Genomic DNA, 24,606 nt, shown 5'->3' with positions numbered 1-24,606 from the left:
AAACTTGAATGACCAACAGCACAGATCCAAAGAATTTCAATTGTTTAACCCAATGAAAGATGCGAGTGCCTTTCTTTCAAGAAGAGAGCCTTTAGGTGCCATGTGGGTTGCTGGTTGCTTCTTCAAAATGGCTCAAGAAAGCTCAGCTCAGTTGAGACTGACATCCCCTCCTTTACTGATTGTTTCTTTATCTTTCACGAGTCCTTCAACTTGTAAGTCTTATAATATCTCATCAATTATGAATTTACTATCTCATGGCTATGCGTCTCCTCTTTTTCCTCTGTACAAACATTTTGTAAATTTTTAAAATGAGAGAACTGCTACATATATAAAGAATTTTATACAAAGTAAATTTACAAGCTGATATAATTTCATGAGATCCCTTTTAGAATAAAAATAACTTTACAATCTGACATATTACATCAAGCTATATTAGTTTGTGGGTTTATTTTTGTATAATCTATTTGTGTCTAAATTATTTCCCTTAAAATAAATTACCTTCTGCACGGCTGCAAGTTTCTAAATATATTTTTGGCATGTGATAATTATTTTGTAAAATTCACATGACTAGATATGATATATAAATATGTTTTACAATAAAAAGAGTTGTGTGCTTTAAATGTTTTGTAATAATAAACGTTAATTTATAAATTTATTTTCTTAAAATTTAATTGTGAATTAAATATATTTTTATCTTAAATTATATACAAATCTCAAATATACAAGTTGGTACAAATCTTAGTGTAGTCACCATAAAAAATGAGCTAATGGGCTTGGGCTCCAACAACCATATTGGGTCTGCTAACGAGGGACTTTTAAAACCCAATTGTACAGAGCCAGTCCGTTGATTACTCAAAATCTAACCTGAAGTCCTGAAAAATTCAAAACGAAACAAATGTAAAAATTGTACTGGATCGCAGCCGGAACATGACTTCTCTTTCTTCGCCCAAATCCTAGGCCTACATTTTCCTTTTTTTTTTTATTTTTATTTTATTTTATTTAGCTTTGATTTCCAATTTATTTTTCAGAGCTGAATGATTTGGGTGTGAAGAAGGTAATTCCCAGAAAGACGGAGAGATGACAAGCCAAGCAGCTGTTTTTTTTTTTTCAATGGCAACATGAAGGCACTATTTCCATCTTATTTTCTCTCTCGTATTTCATAGCTCATATTTTTCATTCATTGTGAAAACCCAAGTTACTTCTTAATTCCAATTTAACACCGTCTTATGAGCATAATTCTCAAATTTTGGGTGCCGCTGAAGCGCGCCGCATGTTTGTGGCATTTGCTAAACGACTAGTTCTGTCTTTTATGGGTTTCTATGCAAATATTCCGGAATATTTCTGTGTGGTATCGGTATCCAACTTCTTCTTGGGAAGGGCTGCACAGTTGCAAGTAACATGGGATTTCTGAAAAAAAAAAAAAACCCCATTACATCTTTCTCCGCTCCTCTCCCACTGTGTTAAAACTTGCCATGGTAAACCCCTTGCGGACCAGTTGCTTTATCTGCGTCATACACAATGTTCTTAACTGGTACTTGATATAATTAAACCATTTCAAAAGTTGTATCACATGCCATCCGGTTGGTGTGTCACTTGGTGATTAATATTTAACTAATATGACCGAATCAATAACAGAACTTCCCACCCAATATTCATACAGAAAGCACTTGCTGGGCTGAGACGTATAAATCTGGAAAGTCTGCGTTGGAGGGTTTTTGATGCCAAAGGCCAGGTTTGTGTGTACCATCTTTTTTTTCGCTATATGCCATTGGCTTGGCAGATTATAATGCTAGAAGACCTTTATGTATTCTAGCTGGGTTGGAGAGAAAGTTTTCTTTTGTTATTTGAATTTTGCCAAGGATGCTGGTCTTTCGATCTACTCCCCTTTTGAGGAAAGAAGTAACCTAGTTGATCAGCAGATTATTACGAAAAAATTCAGATTTATATCTGCTGACGAGTTTGATTCTTTATGTTATTTATGTTAAATTGTTCTCAACTTGGTGGAATCAAATCGCCTATTTTTAATTATGATGATAGCTTCTTTCGTAGGTCCTTTGCACGTTGGCTTCCCAAACATCTACTGTGATTCAAGGGAAAGATAAGCCAACTTACACTCCAAATCGTGATGATGGGGATATGTGCATTGTGCTTAATGCAAAGGATATCTGTGTCACGGGGAGAAAACTCACAGACAAGTTTTATCGTTGGCACACTGGGCAAGTAACACACTTTGATCTGTAGCCATTATTGGAAATGGGGGAATGAAAGTAAATGAAATGATTTAATTCTTTTACTTTTGTTAAAGTTGAGTGTACGAGTTTGAGATCAAAACGAACCATTACCTAATTCCAATAGTGAATTTGGAATATTGTTATTTTGTATATAGTTGTTCAACATCTCCTGAAGCAAATATCTGAACACTGAGCCTGTAATTATATATAAAAGATCTTGTTGATGATAGGTGATGAGACGAGAAAGTTCCTTGCTTTAAGTGCCACTTGAGACAAGGTAGACAGATGTTCAAATTAGATCTATGTAAAAAGGAATATGTTCATTTAGCTGTCAAATTCCTCCCAAGTTAGGCCATTTTATGCATTTAGATATTGACAGTGAACTGTATGTTCCTGTAGGTACGTGGGTCACCTCAAAGAAAGGAGATTAAAGGATCAGCTGGCTAAAGATCCTACAGAAGTTATCCACAAAGCTGTATTGCGCATGCCAAATTGCGTGATGTGAGTTTTGTTTAAGTAGAGAGAAATTGTATTTCATGCATTTCGATGGTACTCTACATAATTGAGAATAGTTTTTTTTTATTAAACTAACACTTGGATGAAAGTATGGTTGTAGCTCATGCTAACATTTCGTTGCATGAACTATAAAAAAAAAAAACATTTCGTTGCATGTACCTCTTCTTTCATACAATTGGTTTATTCGCATATACTGTTGCAAAGTGCCTTTTTATGCGTTTTTCTAGGCTCCAATTTCTGTTGTAGTTCTCTTTGATTCTATTTCCGCCATGTGCATTAGCTATCTCAATCGAATAATCTTACACTTCTGCTATCGATGTATGCAGGATAGAGATAGAAAATTGAGGATATTTGCTGAAAGTGAATACCCTTCGGTGACATGCCCCTTGAACTATACATTATGCCTCGTCGAAGGGTACGTGAAATGCAGCCCCGTGCAAGGCGAGCAATGATTCGAGCTCAGAAAAAAGCTGAACTGCAACAACAGAGCGCTAATGAGACAAGAAAAGGAAAAAGGAAAGAAGTTAAACCAGACGTGAGTTCGTAGAAAGTAGTAGTTGGAGCGTGTTGGCATTCCTGAGATAGAGCATTTTCTGATCTTTTGTATGTAACCTCCATAAATGTATCAGTGATTGTTTGGAAGGCACTTTTTCTTAAGGGATTTTAAAGAGTTTTACCATCATCTACATTTGGTGGTTTGCACAATCAAACAGTGCATCTTGATCATTTGTCGGATCCCTCTGCTATTGCCGCATGATGTTTTCGCTGCATAAAAGAAGCACCAGTCAGTCTGACGACAGCATTTGCCAGCCCCCACCTCTCCAATGGACAACTTTGCCTCCACTTGCATAATTTTTTTTTTTTGATAAGTCATTTGCATAAAATTTTAATTTTGATGTTGCTTGTAAAAATCATTTCTCAATCACTATTTACTAACCATTTAACATCATCCATAAAATCTACCTGTTTATCTTTTTAGTTTCGGGAATTGGGATAATAATCTTCTCCATTTAAGTGAAAATGGATGAATTAAGCCCATTTGATTTCCCAGACGATCACAATCAATTTCATTCAATCTTGTTTTATCTTAATATTTAAATATTATTCAAACACATATTATTTTATTTCAAATTTTTAATTTTTAATTTTTAATTTTTTCATCTAATCATTATAATTTTTCTAAACTGTCAAATAAACCATAAAAAATAATTCAAATTTTTTAAATATTTAAAAAAATTATTAAAAAATAAATTTAATTCATATTATTTTATTATTATTTTTATATATTTTTTATCTTATCTTATTTTATCTGTATAATTAATAGAGTTAATGTAAAATATCAAATATGAGGAGACAAGATTCAATTATTTTAGTTGTCAGTATAATATGAAATGACCAAGATACCCATTGTGAGTTACTGAATTCGAATTTATTTCTTTGCCACTTTGGACCGAGCTGGGCTGGCCGAGATCGGGCCATAAATAGTACTGAAATTACCGCATTGTAAAATTTTCAATGGCCGAAGCCTGACGCAAGCTAAGACCTTGATTATCGGCCCAATGCTGATCGGAGTAATGTAATTGAGTTCGATAACCAAACGGATCGACTAAGCCCAACCAGATAAGTATAACTGAGTCATCCCGAGTCGGATCAGCCGGTATTTCACAAAAGCACTGCACTATTCAGAGCTCTATCTCTCTCTCAGCGACTGATCTGGTATCGCCGACCGAACTCAGAAACATGGGCTCGTTGGAAGCTCTGATCATTCAGATACAAGGGCTGTCGAGCAGCGCCGGAGATATCTCCCGCCTCCATGTCATCCTGAAGCAATCGGAGGACTCTCTCCGCGCCGAGTCGACTCGGTTGTCTGCGGTTCTTAACGAGCTCGACCCGTCCACGCACTCTCTCGGATACCTCTACATCCTGTGAGTCCTGCTTCATTCTGCCAAACAGTATACTTTCTTCTTTTGCAGTTTTATTTACTTATTAATAATTTTTCTAACTGAAAGCATTTGGCATGTGTTAGGGTTTAAGTATTTAGTTAAGCCAACCGGTTGGCTGGTTGTGAAATAAAAAAAGGGAACAAAATAGATGAGAATTTCAAAATTTTTTTTTATAGCTATTTATCTGTTTTCGTATAAAAAACGAAGGATCAGAATTAAGTTTTAGGAATAGTTTCATTACTCTCAATTAGGTGAAATTTTATTAAAAAAATTACGAATGTTTTGGAACATTTTTCGGGCAATCAAACCAGGTACAAGTTATAGAGAATAATGTTACTTCATTTCATCAAATACCAATTTATTTGAGACCAAAATTTTGGCGTAATTATCATATTGCATTTGATTCTGATTTGTAGATATTGTAAAATTTTGGATGTTGAAAGAAATTGACCTCATTGGAGTGTGGATTTGTGGTGACAGAGAGGCTTGCACATCTGCTCCGATTTCGAAAGAGCAAGCCACAACATTGGTTCCCTACATTGCTAGATTTATCAGTTATTGTGTTCCGGAGCAAATTGGTGTGGTGCCAGATAAATGTATGTCCCTTTACCCTTAGATTTAATTCTATTTGATGGTCAAGACTGTAATTAAATCACCTGTTTATACCCATTGATGTAGCTATTTGTTGGGGTTTCAGTCATATCTGTTTGTAAGAGGCTTAAGGACCAGGTTTTGCTACTTGGAACACCAATTCGGGGGGTGGCTCCGATGTTGACTGCTGTGCGGAAACTCCAACATTCCTCAGAACATTTGACTACTTTGCATCCAGAGTTTCTTCTACTTTGTTTATTGGCAAAGTGCTATAAGACTGGCCTCTCCATTTTGGAGGATGATATCTCTGAAGTCGATCAGCCAAGGGACCTTTTTCTCTACTGTTATTATGGGTGGGTTGCCTTTTTTTCTAAGCATTCATTTGTCACTCATATGATACTTTTCACTTTTGTGTTGTGGTTATCTGTTCTGTGAATTCTTCTTGTTTTGTTGGACATGTTGTCATGTCCTGTTTTAGCTTCTTGGTAATATTTCTATCTTATTCATCATTATATTTTCTAAATGGGCATATGTTGTAGGTATTGGGAAATCTCTTGTTTTATTGCATACTTACTTTCTTGATGTTCGTGGTGATATAAAGAGCATCTAATGCCTTTGTGAGTGATGAACTTTTCAACTTTTTTCCAGGGGGATGATATGCGTAGGACAAAAGCGTTTCCGCAAAGCACTGGAGCTTCTTCATAATGTCTGTTTTCTATGTGCAACTTGTTAAATTAGCAATTATTGATTGACATCTTCAAATTTCTATGCTCGTGAGAATCCTGATTGCTTATGGCTTAATACAGGTTGTTACTGCTCCAATGTCTACTATAAATGCTATAGCTGTTGAAGCTTACAAAAAGTACATAATGGTTTCTCTGATTCACCATGGACAGGTATGCTCTTTGTTCGTTCCTACCTTCCTCTAAAAACTTAAGTCATGAAGGCTATTGTTGGAAATATATGATCAAATAATGCACAATTGGAAAGAAATTTTTCAGCAAGTTTTGCCATCACTCTCTTGTAGACTTGTCAAATTATCTTTTAAATTTTTTTGTGGCAGTTTTCTACCAGTCTCCCTAAGTACACCTCTTCGGTAGCTCAGAGACTTCTAAAGAACTACTGTCAGGTATTTCTTAAATTAAGTTAGGGATTGTTCTTAATTCCATGAGTCCTCAGGTTGATTCGGTGCCTATTACATGTATATTTTTTGTTGGACTATGTTTTATATGATTGATACCTTGGTGAGTACAGATTTTATGCATTGTTGCATTCACATTGTAACATTGTGTGTGTGTGTGAACTACCACTATGATAAGTGGCATTTGGCCTACACTTCTGCTGTGGGAGAAAAGATCTATTTGTGGCTACCAAATTTAGGCTGTAACATCCCAACAAACATGAACTAAGAGATGCATACGTGGGATGGAGAAAAAAGCTACTGGTCACACCCACAGTTGTATTTGTTTCTATGGTATTGGATATGGAGCATTTCTATCTCCTTTTTTTTTGTAATTTGTCTTATGAGCTTACCATTGTGATTCTTTACCTGCTTTTTTTAACATGCTTCATGGAATGTCTTTTTCCTGGGTTTTTCTTTGGTTGAACTTCATTTTATGGTTAGGTTTGTTGACTCAGTATAATCACCTAGAAGGAAGTAACTGCACTTGTCCACCTGCTCCCATTCTTGATCTTTTTTTCTTTTTTTTGCCTGACAAGTAACTGAAGATTTTATTAAGAAACGCGAAAGGCAAAGTCCAAGTACACAAAAAGTATACAAGAGGGAATGCCAAACTAGAAATAGAAAAAGAGACGAGAAAATCATGAAATCTCAACCCATTAAATCTACAGAAGCTGCCCAAAGGAACTGTGTATTGAAAAGCTGGATCCTTGAGAATCTTTTCCAATTCATATATATGTTCTTTTTATAAGCCAAATTATGTTTATGCTATTGTTTTTATTATTATTATTATTTTGCTTTGAGCAGCCCTATATTGAACTCGCAACTAGTTATAGCACTGGCAAAATTGCAGAATTAGAAGCATATGTTCAGACAAACAGGGAGCAGTTTGAAAGTGTGAGTTCTCTATCATACATAATTCGTTCTGCACTTTCTAGTGTCTTGGTTAGAAGCCTGAGAATAGACGAAATCATGTTGTATAAAAAATACACTTAGCTTTTACAGTTACTTGATGAAGTTCTGCCTGAATGATTGGTTATCTAAAGGTGGCTTGAAATAATTTCTTTCCAGGACAACAATTCTGGACTAGTGAAGCAGGTTGTATCATCCATCTATAAGCGAAATATCCAGAGATTGACTCAGACATACCTGACCCTCTCCCTTCAAGACATTGCCAATACAGTACAACTGAATAGTCCCAAGGAGGCAGAAATGCATGTCCTGCAAATGGTAGTTTCTCTGCAACTTTTTATGGTAATATGATTTAAATTGTCATTAATGTTTCTATGGCAAATTTTAGATTCAAGATGGTGAGATATTTGCAACAATCAACCAGAAGGACGGAATGGTTAGATTCCTAGAGGATCCTGAACAATATAAGACCTGTGAGATGATTGAGCATATTGATTCATCCATCCAGAGGTATGTCGCTGGTATTTATATACATTTCGGAGGTTATCTAAGAGGAAAAGGATAGTCTTGATATCAATATCTTCCAGAAGTTTACTTATCAAAAAAAGAATATCTTCCAGAAGTCCATGAGTTTGATGTCTTTGCCCTCAATGTGCTGTCGGGATCTTGATTTCAGTGGGATAGGATTGAATGAATTGCATCTTCCAGTTATAAGTCTTTTGTGAAGAGTAAATCTCATAGGTTATATAAACCCTCTAAAATGATACAGTGATAGTTCCAAGACAGGTTTGAACTTTGAAGAGCTCTAAAGACAAGAAAAATGTAGTGCAGAGCCCATAATTTGCCTCTGCTTGCTACTTTTTCATTTCTTACAATATCTTGTTTTTTCTCGTTTCATTCCTTTGTAATATACATTTTGGACCTTCTGCTGGTGTCATGTGTTCTTTTACAACAGCTATAATTTAATTTTGGGAAAATCATCTCCAGTTCTATACCTATTTTTTTGTGACAGGATGATGGCACTGTCAAGGAAGCTGACTACTATAGATGAACAGATCTCATGTGATCCTTTATACCTAGCAAAGGTGAGCCATCACTTTTATTTTCATGTTTATTGACTTGTTTTGTAAATTACTGCTCACTAATTGCCAGTACATGCATGCATATTTTCAGGCGGGGAGAGAGAGACAGAGATTCGACTTTGATGACTTTGATACTGTTCCCCAGAAATAATTTAACGTATGAAGTAAGCTTGATTGGCCATACCTGGAAGTGGTTCATGAATCATGCTTATAAGCATTGCACCAGACCCGCGCTTAATCTGATCTGTTGGCTTCTATTGTTCAAAAAGTTGGGATCTTTTCTTTTGTTTATATAATCCCAAAATGAAAAAGAAGTGGATATATATGCGACATTTTTTTTGTTATTAGCCGGTTGTGAAGGTTTTAATTTTCATGTATTCAAGTATATTTCTGTTTCCTGCATCCTTCCTTGGGATGTTTCACTCATTATGCACATTGCAAAATTTTGACGATGAAAAATGAAATTCTGAAGGATTGGCAGCTTGAGCAAGCTTATCTCTATGAAGAAAATTAGTCTTTCAATCCATCGTGGGTATACAATTTCTATCTTCTATGATTCAGCCTGATGAAAATCATGGTCTGGCTCACTGGAAAACAGATGAAAAAGACATGCACGAAAGAACACTAGGGTAAGTTTCAATATGCCAGAAACCAGCAATGCAACTTCAAATGTTTATCGCCCAATACTTTCTTCAAATCACATTAAGCGTACAGAGGAAATGAAGTTTCAAAATAGAAATTGAAGTCTGCCACGAAATATATACCATCACGAATCATATTCCTAACAGTTAAATTCCCGAAGTGAACAACAGACCAACGACCACCCGATACAAGATGTACAACCGGCTACCCATCCCTGGGTTGAAAAAGAAGGAAATAAACCCAAAAATTAAAAAATAAAAAAAAAAAAGGGAAAAAGATACCTATCTGCCATCAAACCTTCAACTACAACCTAATTCATACACCAGGAAAAGAATATAAGCAAGCTCAAAGAATGTGTTCCATATACTTAAAGAAGGTAAAAAGGGTATTAACTTTGGTTCTTTTCTTTGCACAATATGTGCCACTCCTGGAGCACTGCAGCTTGAAGGGCACGATGCTCAACCTCCACTGCAGTTAACTTCGACAGGGTTGAAGGTCCCTTTGTTTTCCCATCTTCTTCATCATCTTTCTTCTCTTCCTTCTTTTTCTTCTTTTTATCCTCATCTTCCTCTTGATTCTCCTCTTCATCATCATCGTCATCATCAGCATCAGATTTTGGAGTCTTTGGTCGTGGTTGGGCTGCTTTTAATAAGGCAATTCTTTCCATTGAGATCCTAAGCCTCTCAGCAGCAGCCACCTTCACTTCATCTTCGGGTATGTACTCCACACCCCCATCAGTAAGGTCATCGAACCATCCCTGTAGATCTGATCCAATCTCTTTCGTAATTGACACGTCAGAAGCTTGAACAACAAATTTGCACATCATGGTAGTTGTCTCATCTCCCAAATCCACATTTCTGCTCACTTCACTGGCCCCAAAGATCATCATGCCCAAGAAGCCTCCATACCAAGTTTTTGCGGCAAAACAAAGCTGTTCCAAGATGGTGATATAACCGGTAATTTTTTGAAAATAATATGTTCCAACAAGATAACACATGGGCAGAATGCCAAAGCTTAAATCAACAAAACAAATTATCTGCTCTACCAAACATTTCATCTCCGATTAACTTCGACATTTCAACCATTACAGGTCCTAGCCAACGAGATCTTTTTTTTATTGGTTAACAATATTTTATTGATAATAATAATAGGCATAGCCCAAGTACACGGGATATATACAAGAGCATCACCTCTAGCCAACAATGATAGTTTGGTTTGGCCATTGGGATTTTTCATCTCAAACATAAAATTCTCATCTCATCATTACAACTTTCCCAAATTCCCATATAAAATATAATAAACAATTCAACTTTTTCTTAACTTTTTCAAATCCCAAAATAATAATATTATTAAAATATAATATTTTAATATTTAATCTTAAAACTCAAAATTCTCATATGAAAAATCTCAGTGGTCAAGAAGAACCTAAAAGCCAAAAGTGAAAATTTCCACTGACAGAGGTGAGTTCCTTTCAAGACTGAAAAATTTAAGACTGGTCTATGTAATACTTGAGGAAATTTCTCTCAGAACAAACAATGATTAAGTAAATGAAATGCAAAAGAGAGTCAACTCAAACATCAAGAACGAATTGGCAATACCTGAAAGCCTGCCACTGTCCGGATGATATGTGAACAAACTCTGTGGAATGGCTTAGACGACAAAGATTTCAGTCCACTTAAGAAAGGTGATGCACCATACTGTTGTGCAGCAGTAGCCTTGAAGCCACTTCCTTCGTATGTATATGTACCTGTGCACTCCACTATAGCTGGCAAACTTGGCCATAGGCGGAAAAATTCAACAGGAGAGATTTTGTGGGGCAAAAGAAGTTCAGTGAGAGGAATTTTGTAAGGCTGACATCTCAAAGTCACAGGCTCTCCCAGTTCTGGTCTTAAGCTTCTCTTTTGTCTCATGATTTGTGGATCCTCTTCAGTATAGCCACCATCATAATCTCCCACAGCACCACTCCCATAGAATGGATAGTATAATACTTGAACCCAAAGGGCACATCTCTCAAAATGGGACACGCCCACTGTCACACTGCTGAGTACCGGATCCTACAGATAACATCATGAAAGAGATGGGTCACAAAATCTCAAAGCGAAAGGGTTTTTTTTTTTTCTTTTGTGGGGGGGGGGGGGGGGGGGGGGGGGGGGGGGGGGGCGCGGGCTATATTACATTGAAAACAAGGTGAAGAAAATGGATTAAATATTGAACATGTTCTGATAAAGGTTTGCCAAGATCATGCACAAAAAGAAGGAAAATAAAATTTAGGAATGGATTAATTGACGCATTCTAATCACTAAAGCCTGTTATAACCTGGAAACAGACCTATTCTTCTTAACTATGAACCGCTGATAAGTAATATTATGGGTGAATTAGCAGTTGGAGAGTTACAACTCCTCTATTGATTGAATTGATTGTCATTAGAAAAAACGAAAACCTTTTTTTAAGATTCACTATGAAGGCAACTGCCCTCTGAAAATGTACGTACGGGCAAAACACACAGATACAGATAGGGAGGAAAAGAAAACCTGTGAAACAAGATTACGCAGTTGCCGAATTGCTTGCGGAGACCCATCCATAAAATACAATGCACCAGATAAACCAACACGGATATCCACTCGATTTAGTTCGAGCTCTGTTAAATTTAGGACCTGCAACATATTTACTGAAGGTCAGAAAGATAAAGCACAAAATCAGAGCAATGTCTGCCATAACTTTATACAGACAGAAAGGAAGTATTTTATTTTTATCCCTTTAGTTATGGAAGTTGGGATAATGCAGTTTAATTGAATGAGCTCAAACCCAAGTCTATCACTTCTTTCAGACAAACTCGTCTGTTTGCAAATGAACAATGAGGATAGGATTATATATGTGTGTGTGTGTGGGTGGGTGTGCGCGTGCGTGCACGTACTGAGTTAAGAAGCATGATGGCATGATACAATGACATCTCAATACGGTAGTCTAAAAAACTAGTAACTGTTGTATAAGCTCCCATGGAAACTAATACAAATCATGACCCCAAACCAATAAATCCCCCCCCCCCCCCCCCCCCCCCCCCCCTTCTTCTGCCCCCCCTGATAGTTAATAAATCCCTACCCATTAATATCAGGTGTGCTCCATAAAGTGGGTACCCAAAAGAAGGTGGTTGGTAGCAGCTTGAATATTAGCAATGAAGTTTAATGAGTTCAGATGAAGTGAGTTATAGCCACCGTCCAAGCACAAACAAACATTATTTATTCCACATTATCATTATCCATTACCATGTTAGGAAAGTCTCTTACTAAAAATCCTGAAGAAACTTTTGTGGGATACTAATTAATAATAAATAAAAGGATGCATGCAAGTATTTGTAAATAGTTACCAAGTAGAAAACAGTTTGACCTTTAAATGCAGAGTGATCCTTCCATCACTTGAATCTGCTAAATGGTATGCTTCAACATAGCATGGATCACTGCTACCAGTCAAAGTAATTGCAGTTGGTGGAACCTTCAGTAAAGTAGAGTCAACTCCTTTTGTCAGCAATAGAGTTAGTTCACTAGGTTCTGGCCTCCATAGCTCTAAAATAGCCTTGTGAACCAATCCTTCCAACTTTCTATCGTGAGCCGCAGATGCTTCATAAAACTGAACAGTTAGCTTGTGGTGGCTGAATGGGTAATCTCCTCTGGCTTCACTAACCCCTGCCCACCTGAAGAAGAAACATAATCATCCCAATCTTCAACAATTTCCATATTTGTACAAATAGTGAGGTACTTGTTCAGAAATTACAAAAATATGGTTGAGGAAATCATAAACAAGGTAAATCAAAGCTACTATGAATGAAGTTTGATAGCCAGTTGACTTAATGCACAAATCTGAATGCAAACAGGACGTTTCTGTACAAAATCTGGATAAAAAAATTGGGGTTATTATTATTTTTTTTTTGGGGGGGTGAACGAATTTAACATTGAGAAGTTGGATACAAATAAGGAACATACTGGGAATATTCAGAATATATAATCAATTGAGAACTTTCAACCTGCCGTTGTTCAGATTACAAGAATTTTAACATATGCTTACCTACTGTCTGGATGACTTAAAACATATTTTAGTCTCTGCAATATTAAGCGGCACTGATGCTTGTTGACAGAATCAGCCAAACCATTGCTTCTAAACTCTTCAAGTTCTTTAGTCAGTAACTGCCCTGCCCTAGGGTGACGTGATCCCAACCGCTGAGCAGATAAGAGGACTGCCTGAACATCTTGAAGCCTATTCGTCGTATCTGCAGATGAATCTATGTTGAACAAAACTCTGTGAATATTTTTTACAATTATGTTAAGTGGATCATCAGGGTCATCAGCTAGAAGTGGATCCAATCCTTCTAGATCTATGTGTTCAGCAACAGCCCAAATAAGGCGGGCACATATTCTTGGGGTATTCACCTGCTAAATGGAGAAAGGTTTGAGACAACATGGAAAAATATATAAAAGCAATTCAACACACACTGCCAAAATGAGAAAGATGATAGCACTCAAAACCCCTTGGAGTTAAGTAGCAATAATAAGGAATATGGATGTAAAGAAACAAACATCCAAGGAACAGGAAAACAGTAAAGCCATAACAACTACGTTTTGTTTTGAAGGAATTAACAACCTGACAATTTCTAATGATATGAAATCATATACCAGTAGCAAAAGGCAGAATAAAAAAAAAAGAAAAAAAGAAAGAAGAGTAAGTGAATTGCTCTCCCAAACTATGATCCTGTGTTTCAAGCATTAAGAATTACTTGCCATCCTAAAGCCTGCTACTTTAGTGCAGCACTTGTTGGTTAATAGCCCGTGGAATCATCAGCATCAATCCAATGATCAGCTATTTGATTAAATCTAAAACAAAAGTATATTGAACTACTGACATGCAGGGATGGCCTTGCAGACTCCCCAGTGACAGTTTGATTCATTCCTTTCGACTTATTGCAATATTATTTTAAGAACTAAATAGTTTTATATTACAAGGACACTACTGCAAAATTCTTTCACATGTTCAGTTGAAGCGTTAATATTTGAATAATTTATTTCTTACATTTCAAGAAATTTTTTTTTTGATAAGTAAGAAGTAAATTTTATTGAAGTGAATGAAGATAGGCAAAGCCTATGTACACAGGAAGTATACAGAAGAAATGCCTAAGTACATACTAATTCTTACGTTTCAAGATTAATACCTATAATACTTCACTTCCAAATGTGATAGCCACAAATATAGTGAATCAGTAAGTACAACAGTCCACATAAGCATTGCCAAAATGTTAGATTATAAGGAAGTGTAATTATTACTATTAAGTGGAGTTCACATACCTCTCGTAGATCCTTCACAAGTTCCCGCTGCAAGTTCTGCAGCCTTGTCTCATTTAAAATTTGATCCTGAGAAGCTCCATCTTTAACTGTTTTTACGCCTCCCCTGGTATCATAGATATGGCACAACCTAACAAGCAGCTTCAGGTAACAATCAATTGCATAGGTCCGGCCATCACAGTCCCATTTGACACAAGGCCTACAAACTTCCACCACTTCCAATGCAGGCTCTGTCCAATTTAGTGCACCATAACCAGTTCCATATGCTAAAGCTCCAATGACCCTGCTCTCCATACCTGAGTTCTTTTGTTCAGGCAGAGGTAGAGACAACTGAAAGCAACTTTCCACCAGGGATGCTACTAATTCCTCCCTGAATAAGCTTTTACTCGTTACACTATTAAGATCATCATTTATCCTTGTGTCCTCAAAAAGAGAAGCAATATCAGTTCCTGCAAGAGGTTTCTGACCTCTTCGAACACTTTCTTTTGCAAAAAGATCAACACAAAGAGCTGTCCTACAAACACATGCCAAAGCATGCATGCGGTCCGATTCGGCCCTCAAGTTTCTCACCATAAGAAGCAGCCTCTTAAACAATGAAACCTATGAACAGAAGATTTACAATCTCAGCTCATGTTCAAAATCAACCCTCATACATGGATAACTGTTATTAGAACCTACACACATTTTGATCACTTTTATATGGGGTGTCCTTTATTCCCCTTTTTAAGGTGGTAATTGAGCCTCAAAATACCATCATTTTTACACTTTTCAGCCTCAACTGAAGAACCCCATAAAACAATAGAGAGGGTTTATAAATAGAAACAAAACCACAGCTACAGTTTCAGTCAGCTTATCTAAAGTAAATTGTTCAAAACCAAAGCTCAAAACCCTACTCATCTATACTAACCATGAAGAGAATTGTTTCCCAGATCTCCTATTTACCGAAACCCTACTTGAATTCCAGGTGATCTAACCAAGTTGCGAAGGTGCCTACAGTTTTTTAGCTCCTAATGTTCAAGAAGCAAGTTAAGTCTAATAAAATAATACGAGAACCACAACAGATTGTTCTTGTCGACGACAATATACACTCTAAATTCACTACAAAAATCAAAAACAAATTCAACAGGCGAATAACACTAGCAAATGAGCACGTGGTACCTGCATATGAAGATCGAGGAGATGTAGATTCGTAACAACGGCCCTGACAATACTCTCTCTTGCGGACGAGAACTCTTGCCTATCCCAAAGCGTGAGAATTGCAATAATCGACTGTGAAGCCCACTCGGGCTTCCCTCCAGGTACATCAGCCAAATGCAGCATGTTTATCCCCACTTCGAAAATCAAAGCTGGGTCCAAAGACGACGACAGGAACGGTGCCAGATGCGAAACCACGTCCGAAACTCCAATCAACCTTTCAGCATTCGAATCCACAATAGCCCTGCCATTGGTGGAAGAAGACTTCGATAGCTTCTGAATGACTTCCACGGCCCCCGAAGCCACTGCCTTCACAGCATAGACAATTGGAAACACCGTGGCCCTGAAACTCTCGACTGGTAAGACCAAAGACCTTGCCATCAACGCATTTCGCCTCTTCCACACGAAGTCCACCATCGACGAAACCCAATTCGACCGAATCGCAAGCGAGTTCTCGCTATCCACTAACTTATCACCAGCCAATCTGCTCATTCTCTTCGAATTGAACTCCTGGAACAATCTGCCAACGGACTCGAACGCGACCTTCGAGACGTTGTCAGATTTGTCGAGCATGTTCTGGCCAATGCGGGTCCACCAGTTGGAGACTCTGTGGAGGAGGTTCACACTATTCTCGCAGAGCGTGACAACGTCATCGCGGGCGAGGATGCAGCCGAGGGTTTCGGTGATGGAGAAGCGGAGATTGTCGCTCGGGGAGCCAAAGCAGTTCTCGATCTCCTTGCTGGAGTCGGCAATGAGATTGCCAAGACGGTGAGAGGGTATGGCTGCGAGGATGGAGATGGCGGAAGCAGTGACGTCGGGGTCGGGGAAATCGAGATCGTTGCGGACGCCAACGCAGACGGTATCCCAGAGGTCGGCAGTGAGGCGGGTGGAGCGGATGAGATCGAAGGCGAGCTTTTTGGACACGGCGGAGGCCGGGGAGGCGACAATTTCCTCCACCGAGGACTTGGCAAGGAGCGAGATGTCACGGCCGGCAGCGGATTGCTGGAGGGCCAGTAGGAGAGCGCCGGTCTGGCGGAGAGCGTCATTGGAGCGGAGGTCAGCTTGAATCTGGGCGAAGAGAATGTCCATTTTCTAGGGGACGGCTCCGGATCCAGCGGGTATCGGGTTTTGACGGGAAACAAGGAAATGGAGCCGGAGGATTGAATTTTTATTTGTTTATTTAATTACATTCTCTCTGTGGGAGTTTTAATTGGAGCGACGAATGGCGGACCAGACAGTATGATACAGAGCCGGGGTAGGGAACGGAGTTAACTCGGCAGCTGATGCTGACAGTACGGAAGGTCGTTGATTTGGGAAATGATAGAGGTTTGGCTGGACAGTGGTGGCAGTGGCACGGTGGCACCATCAAAGGGCCGCTTGGCAAACCCTTTTCTTCACTCCCTTCTTTCTCTTGAGATAAGGCTAGTTTCGGCATTTAGCAGTGCTGATCCTGGAGGCTGGAAGTACGGTTCTTTCCCACCCAAAAAATAAAAATTATATATATATATATATCTATATATTTTTATTTTGTTAAATTTTTCCTGTGTTTTTTGTTTGAAAAAATCTTCACAATTTCTCAATATACCATATTTTATATTATTTTTAATTTTTATTATTTTATTATTTATTAAATATTTAATATATAAATAATAAATAAAAAAATTAAATTAATTTAAAAAAAATAAATTTAAAAAAAATATTAAAAAAATATTAAAAAATTAAAAAAAAAAATGAAATGTGGTGCGTTGGAAGGTTACTTATCATTTTCCTTTTTGTTTCCCTCTAAACCGCTTTCTCGGAAACCAATGCTATTCACTGTTAATTGCCATCCTCGACCAGATTTTTAACCCCCGTCCCCCAAAACCACACTCCCGCTGCTTCCTAAAACCCTGTGTATTCTTCAACCCTTAACCTAACCCTATTGAAAGTTCTTCAAATTCACGGCAATTGCATAGTGTCTCCAGTTCGTTCTCATCATCCCCTCTCGGTTCTCTATAAGATTTCAATCTCGGCTCGGAGGAACCTTAGGCTCGTGCCTTTCTTCCGATCGGTTCACCGGATCGGCCAGCAGCTTCGATACCTTGGTAGCTGGCAAAGATGAGAAGCCGAACAGGCCTGTACATTGCTCAAGGAGGCCATCGCACGTAAGAAGCACAGGCCTATACATTTCGTCGCTGCGAGCGAAGATCTTCAGGTGAGAAACGTGTGGGACTCGTGGCTATTTGACAGGTTTTATTTCTGATTTACTGTTATTGCTGGTGGGTAATGCTGCATTCCCTGGTCGTGACGCTTGAGAGAGTTTTGGGAAACAAGACCATTGGTAAGGTGCAGTTTTTTTTTGTGGGGGAGGGCAGTTGATTCATCTTATTCCCGATCTTGGATATGCGATATATTCAAGTCGGGGTTTTGAACTTTTTAAATGTTTTAGCTGGTTGCGATTGTGCTGCTACCATTCAATTTTTTTTTTTTTTTTAAATGGGTGAATTAAAAAATGCTGCTACCATTCAGTTGGCAAATGTTTAATGGTTAATACAACTACTGCTTTCTGGTTGTCATGAGTCAAGCTGAAGTTCTTGAACGGGCTAAAGGAATTAAAAGGAAATACTATGAGCTTGACACTGTCTGGTTTATGGCTAGGTCTCTGTTTCAGGCACTAGAAAAGAAGATCTTGTTCTTGTGATTTTGAGTTGATGTGCGACATCATTGTGATATTTTTTTTCTTGGTATTTTGTAGCAATATCCATATGATTTTGAGTTGAGGCGTTTTCATTTGAGATATTCAAACAAGCATTTGTGGCAGTTCAGTCCTGCAAGGTACATTTAGGCCATGTTTAGAGAAATGTCACTTTAAGGTTTTCATGTATAGACTCAAACATTCATATGTTTGGTAGTCTTATATGTTATTAATGCATTCCTTCAGCAGGTGTATGTAGGAAAGAGAGGGAAAAAAAACCTGTTTTGTATATGCTTCCTTATCTGCGTTTGGACTATGTTGCTAATCCTTCTGAGATGCAACCCGTTATTTCTTCTGAAGGACCTATTTCTCTAGCAAGTGTGTTGTCATATAAATAAGGTTGATGATCAAAGAAACTCCACCAAAAAAAAAAACAAAAGACTAACAAAAGAGAAACCCTAAATGCTTCATGTTAAGGGTGTGCAAATTTTTGAAGATTCCGATTCCGACCAATACTCCAATTTTTGACTCCGACGGAGTTGGAGTGTTCGGAAATTGGAGCAGTTCCGATTCCGTAAACAGAGTTTGGAGTCAGAACCGAAGTTTAGTTGGCCTTCGACTTCCGACTATTTAAATAGGAACAATGTTGTTTTGCATCTTTGGTTTTCTTAACTCCTAACTTATACGATGCCGTTCCATTTAAATAGGAACAACGTCGTTTGCCTCACCGGTATGAAATAATTTTGGCCTTCTTTCTTTCTTCTTCATTCCTTCCCTCTTTTCCGCTTAGCTCTCGCGATTGTCTCTCAGTTCTTCACGCTGCATGTTGTGTAAAGTCCGCCATTAACAAAAACTCAAACGATGTAGGTTGCTTCACGCCGCAGTGCTGTCGTTCTGCCGTCTTCACGCCGCCATCAATTGGTAATTTTACTATTTAGGGTATTAAATTTAGGAATTTTAGTTATGTGGAATTCTTTTTATTATTTCTTATTCATTTTGGTTATTGATTTTGAAATTTGGATTGTGTAGATTGTATAATTGTGTACTTTTGTATTGAGGAAATGGTTCTAATGAACTTTGTTGAAGTTCTTGATTTTGGATAGTGAACAAAAGGTGTTTGTGGAAATGTCACTGAGAAAAAATACAAGAAAACTTCTCTGTTTGGGTAGGGCTCACTCCTTAGTCCTTAGGTTATAGTCTAACTAAGCAAACTTCTCTGTTTGAGTGTGGTTGGTTGGTTGGTGTTTGCATTAAAAAAAAAAAAAAACTATACTCATGTTGAACTGCACACTCAACTTAAAAAATGAAAACTATCATGATTTGATTATAATTTATGTCCACTGATTACAGTACTTGAGAGAGTTTCTATACTTAGAATCATTAACTTCAATCAAGTCCCACCAAAGTTGAGATAAATAATGGCATTAGTTAATAATGTAGCCAGAAAAAAATATCTTCAATAATGCTTCACTTACTTCATTCATATTATATTCAAAAGAATAATCATTTTTTTTATAAGTAATAAGAGAATTTTATTCATATGAATGAAGTAGGCATAGCCCGTGTACTCAAAAGAATAATCATTTTATCTCTCTCTCCAGTCACATGTTATATATTCTTGTTGCTTTCAAGGTAAATTATCACTAATTAGCACTCGATAGGCTATGTTTGTACTTGAGGCATACCAAGTCCAGTCCTTTCGATGGGCTATGTTTCTTTTACACTGCATGCTCTGGTTCTTAAGCCTTGGCAAGATGGGCATCAATGTCTTTAGTGATATTAACCATCATATTGAGGTACTTAATTGGAGCAGGCACTTCCTCTCTCAATTTCTCATATTCAAGAGACAATTTCGCCTAGGTGCCATTGCCCTTTGGAGTAATCTGATAAGTGGCCTTAATGCTCTTGTAATACTTCATGGGATCTCCTTCAGTACCCATATGATGACTCGAAACACCATAGAAAAGGCTCGACATTAGAAACTCAGTCCTCCATATGATGACTTGAAAGTTGAAACTTCCTGCAGCCATAAACTTTTATCACGTGTTAGTTTTTAGGATCTACAGTTGGGGTGTTATATTTGATCGTGTGTTAGTTCTTTTTAAGACCACAAAACTAAAAATGCATTATAATTTATATATAGACCTTCCATTTTCTAATGGTATTCCAGCATCTAGCTATGAAGGCCAGACACATTGAGAAGCATGCATTCATGAAAACGAGGTTAATTTGCATGGAGTTAGTTGGCCTTGCCATATATATGCTCAAATCCCTAGCTAGACTGAATAATTTTTCAGAACCGGTGGGAGGTGACACACAGAATATGGATTCTAATGTAAATATATATATGTGTGTGTGTGTGTGTGTGTATGGCATCATATTCTTTGCATCAATGAATTAAACTAATTCTTGCAAGCCATATGGTACTAATTGAGGAATCTGAATTACAATCCAAGTGTTTGTGATTTATATTTATTACGAGAACTAAAAGAGCAAAATGAAAACAACTAAAACCGATATAAGTAGCATTTTTAATGTGATTTTTTTTTTCCTTAAATTCTGGAGAGGTTGCCTTTCGAAAGTTTTTTGATAATTAAGTACTGATGTTTGTATATATGTGTCATATTCCAGATATGGATGCTTCAACTAGTGGGACTCCAGAGCTGGATCAGGATGCCACAATTCCGTCCCAAGCAACGAGATCTAGATCCACTTCTAGAGTACAAACTTCGTGTGCAAGTAGTCGATTCTCACCCCCAGTAGACGTAGAAGATGAGGATGCATTTAATGAGGAGGAGGAGATAGCTATTGGGGACGAGCCGGATGTACCACCTACATCTGCGAGGCCACTACAACCACAATCAAATAAAAAAAATTCATGGATATGGGAACATTTCACCAAGGTTGACGGTAATTCTGAGGAATTGCAGGCGAGATGCCACCATTATGGGCAACATGTTAGATGTCATTCAGAGATGATAACTGAAGATGAGATTTTGAAGGATACGCTTGCAGAGATGATAATTGAAGATGATATGCCTTTTACTACAGTCGACAAAAGAGGGTTCCGAAAGTTTGTCAAATTGCTTAAGCCACGATTTCTATTGCCATCACGGTATACAGTGATGCGAGATTGTATGAAGAGGCATGCAAACAATAAAGCTGAGATGAGAAAGATGTTTGTCACCACTAGCCAAAGAGTGTCATTTACAACTGACACATGGACTTCCGTACAAAACGTTTCTTATATGTGTATCACAGCACATTACATTGACAACGGATGGAATTTGAAAAAACAGATTATTGGATTCAAAGAAATTGTTGATTATAAGGGTGCATCCATTGGTGCAGAGATGGATGATTGTTTAAAAGATTGGGGAATTCAGAAAGTTTTATGCATTACAGTTAACAGTGCTAGTTCCAATGATACTGCAATTGAATGGTTCAAGCAAAATACGAGGGTGAAAGATGATGTCATTCGTAACCACGAGTTTATCCATATTCAATGTTTTGCTCATATAATCAACCTGATTGTTGCTGAGGGGTTGAAAGAGGTTGATGATTCAATTACCAAAGTCCGTAACATTGTGCAGTATGTGAGGGCTTCCCCCCAAAGGCTCAAAAAGTTCAGGGCAATAGGAGAACAACTTGGGATTTCATGTTCTAAAACGTTGTGCTTGGACATTCCGACTCGATGGAACTCTACATACATGATGTTGGATGTGGCACAGAAGTACCAAAAAGTGTTCGAGCGGATGGAAGTTGAGGATGAAGGCCTTAAGTATGCTTTGCTGGAGCCTACAGGAAATGGGCTTGGTCCACCGAATATACATGATTGGATGAGAGTGGGGTATTTTGTCACATTTTTACATATTTTTTATGACATAACTATGCGAATATCTGGATCTGCATATATGACTGCAAACTTGTGGTTCAGCGAGGTCTCGGCACTACACCACCACTTGCAAGAAGGTTGTGATGACCCTAGCGGACTGTTATCTGGTATGGCTGAGAGGATGCAGACTAAATATGATAAATATTTGGGGCAAGTTGAGAAGATAAATAGATTACTTTTTGTGGCTATGATCCTTGACCCTCGAGTCAAGTTGGCCGTGATAGAATTTTGGGCAAATTCTGTCCTCGGATTAGTGAAAGCTTCGTCATTTATTACAGCGCTTAAAACTGATCTCAATGACTTATATAACCACTACAGCAATAGTGGTCGACCTTCATCCGCGGCGATTACCTCAAACTTGATTTCGACACCTCCTTCTGATGACTTTAGCCCAGATGGAGCATTGCGTCCACGCCATCGAAGTTACAACATTATGAGTGAGTATCATCAATTCGTTACATTGAGAAATATTATGCAGTGTACTTCTGAGATTGAACAATATTTTATGGAAGAGGTCGAGACACCTAGTGCTGTATTTCAAATATTAACTTGGTGGAAGGCTAATTCCACCAAGTATCCAATTCTTTCCCGTATTGCCCGAGATGTGCTAGCTATTCCTATCACTACGGTTGCATCTGAGTCGGTGTTTAGCACTGGAGGTCGAGTGTTGGATGCTTTTCGAAGTTCATTGTCACCTTCAATCATGGAAGCCCTCGTTTGCACACAAAATTGGATCAGTGATACGCCCCTTGGATTAGATAGCATTGGCATTGATGCTGAGAGTTATAAGCTTGAATCAGGTATCCTTATTTTACTTGTTTTTTTATTATTAAAGTTTATTGAAATAATTATTTAAATATTTCAATGATTATTTAATTCTTTTTATGATTTCGTAAATCTATTTAACTTATACTTTTTATGATTTCACAGATATAATTATGAACCCTGGCATAATTGCCGATGATTGATGGAGTATGGATAAGGATAAGTTGATAATGGAACCCCTTTAATCTTTATTGGTAATAAATAGTAATCAAATTTTATTTTTACCGTGTTCAATTTTCTTAATCAATTTGGTTCCTTTTATTGATTGAGGACTTTTTATTTTAATTTTAGGTGTAACGAACGACCAAGCACGGTGCTGTAGATAATGTTTTTCCTTTTAGTTTAATCAATATGTTTCTTCTTATAGATTGTTTGAAATTGACTGTTTTTTCTATTATCAATGTTTTTAACCATTGTAAAGGACTTTTTGAATGATGTATTTACACTAATTATATATATATATATATATTTTATTTAGGGTTTGAAATTGGGCCCATTCAAAAGTTAGAATTTCGATCCGATTGGAGTTGAACTCCGAATTCCGTTCGGAGTTGGAGTCAAAATGGTTTTTGGGCACAAGCATCAATGGAGTCGGAGCACAAGCCTACTTCATGTAATAACCTTATTAGCTGGGTTTCAAGCATGCAGAAAAATCTGCAATGAATTGGTATATTGTGATTATCAGTGTCCTATATCGGCAATGGATCAGAATGAATCTTCTTGTCTTGCAGATTCCTAGGGTGACATCTTTTGAACTTTACAGGTGAGCCCATGTCTGGAACGATCAGTGTTGAACCAACTTGTTTATTATCTTATTGCCCAACTTGCCATCCACCCTACTTTGTTGAATGAAGACACGAGTCTTTGGGAATCTTGCTTCTTCAAATTCGTGTGTGAATTTTGATTATAAATCTAATTTATTGTTTGCTTAGTTTTGGTTGATATTTGTCTATCACGTTTGTTGGCAGACAGTGATCTGAAACCAAAGAAGCGAGTTGCTACTCAGCTTGTGTGGTTGGAAAAGAAAATGCTTCATGCATGCGATTGTTCTGCTATGGAATTTGTTCAGTGTCTCGGAGTTGTGCAGGCAACATTTGAATTGAGGATATTCTTCTTACTTTGTAAATGCGATCACGAAGGACCCATATAATTCAATCATTTTTTGTGCAATGTGGCGTTCATAAGGGATGCCTGTCGGCTGGAATATGTTGCCTTTTTTTTTTTTTGGTCCCCCTCAATTCGTTAGAGAGCTATTGAGCACTAGAAGTTACAGCAAAACTAGTGGCTTAAAGCAACTGAGGAGTCAACGAGCCAGCGTCCAAGTGGCCCATTTGGAGGTATATTACACGACGAAGTTGCAAACATGAAAAGACCGAAGATAACTCGAGCGTCATGATTCTCAGTGTTTATTGCGTGGTGTATAAGCCATTCGGCATTTGAAGTTTGGATAATGCTACTCGTACAGATAAAAGCCACCTGGCTGCCGATTTTTATCCTTTTTTAGTTAATAATTAAGAAAATATTTTAAAATAATATAGTTATTTAAAAATATTAAATATATAAAAAAATTAGAAAAAAAAAAAATATCGAAAGT

General features: G+C 37.6%; 2 protein-coding genes and 1 pseudogene across 2 annotated transcripts; 2 read left to right on the top strand and 1 right to left on the bottom strand.

Annotated features, from left to right (window-relative positions):
• The first annotated feature begins 844 nt into the window (after positions 1–844).
• LOC122306971 lies at positions 845–3,482 on the top strand (annotated as a pseudogene).
• A 908-nt stretch (positions 3,483–4,390) lies between these two features.
• On the top strand, positions 4,391–8,945 carry LOC122306812 (COP9 signalosome complex subunit 3-like). Its single transcript, XM_043119330.1, has 11 exons — positions 4,391–4,672; positions 5,171–5,286; positions 5,388–5,634; positions 5,930–5,987; positions 6,088–6,177; positions 6,345–6,410; positions 7,269–7,358; positions 7,533–7,691; positions 7,762–7,883; positions 8,386–8,458; positions 8,547–8,945. The coding sequence occupies exons 1-11, from the start codon at positions 4,488–4,490 to the stop codon at positions 8,604–8,606; spliced, it is 1,266 nt and encodes a 421-aa protein (XP_042975264.1). The 5' UTR covers positions 4,391–4,487; the 3' UTR covers positions 8,607–8,945.
• Positions 8,946–9,113: 168 nt separating this feature from the next.
• Positions 9,114–17,089, bottom strand: LOC122306811 (protein TPLATE-like). The gene is made up of 7 exons (XM_043119329.1): positions 15,583–17,089; positions 14,428–15,024; positions 13,157–13,518; positions 12,482–12,785; positions 11,629–11,751; positions 10,696–11,151; positions 9,114–10,028 (listed from the first exon to the last, which is right to left on the bottom strand). Exons 1-7 carry the CDS (start codon positions 16,705–16,707, stop codon positions 9,486–9,488), a joined length of 3,510 nt encoding a protein of 1,169 aa, XP_042975263.1. The 5' UTR covers positions 16,708–17,089; the 3' UTR covers positions 9,114–9,485.
• Positions 17,090–24,606: the final 7,517 nt, after the last annotated feature.

Source organism: Carya illinoinensis, chromosome 4, assembly GCF_018687715.1.
Source record: "Carya illinoinensis cultivar Pawnee chromosome 4, C.illinoinensisPawnee_v1, whole genome shotgun sequence".
NCBI lineage: Eukaryota > Viridiplantae > Streptophyta > Magnoliopsida > Fagales > Juglandaceae > Carya > Carya illinoinensis.
The sequence above is the reverse complement of the archived record's forward strand: the minus strand, read 5'-3'. Positions and strand labels throughout refer to the sequence as shown.

Bases quoted from the DNA above. Each gene is read 5' to 3' on its own strand.
- LOC122306811 (XM_043119329.1), bottom strand. From the start codon at position 16,707: ATGGACATTCTCTTCGCCCAGATTCAAGCTGACCTCCGCTCCAATGAC. The intron at 15,025-15,582 runs GTACCACGTGCT...TTCTGTTCATAG, and splicing joins TCCTCGATCTTCATATGCAG to GTTTCATTGTTTAAGAGGCT. The intron at 13,519-14,427 runs GTATGTGAACTC...TCCATTTAGCAG, and splicing joins TTGTGAAGGATCTACGAGAG to GTGAATACCCCAAGAATATG.
- LOC122306812 (XM_043119330.1), top strand. From the start codon at position 4,488: ATGGGCTCGTTGGAAGCTCTGATCATTCAGATACAAGGGCTGTCGAGC. The intron at 7,692-7,761 runs GTAGTTTCTCTG...GGCAAATTTTAG, and splicing joins AAATGCATGTCCTGCAAATG to ATTCAAGATGGTGAGATATT. The intron at 8,459-8,546 runs GTGAGCCATCAC...GCATATTTTCAG, and splicing joins ATCCTTTATACCTAGCAAAG to GCGGGGAGAGAGAGACAGAG.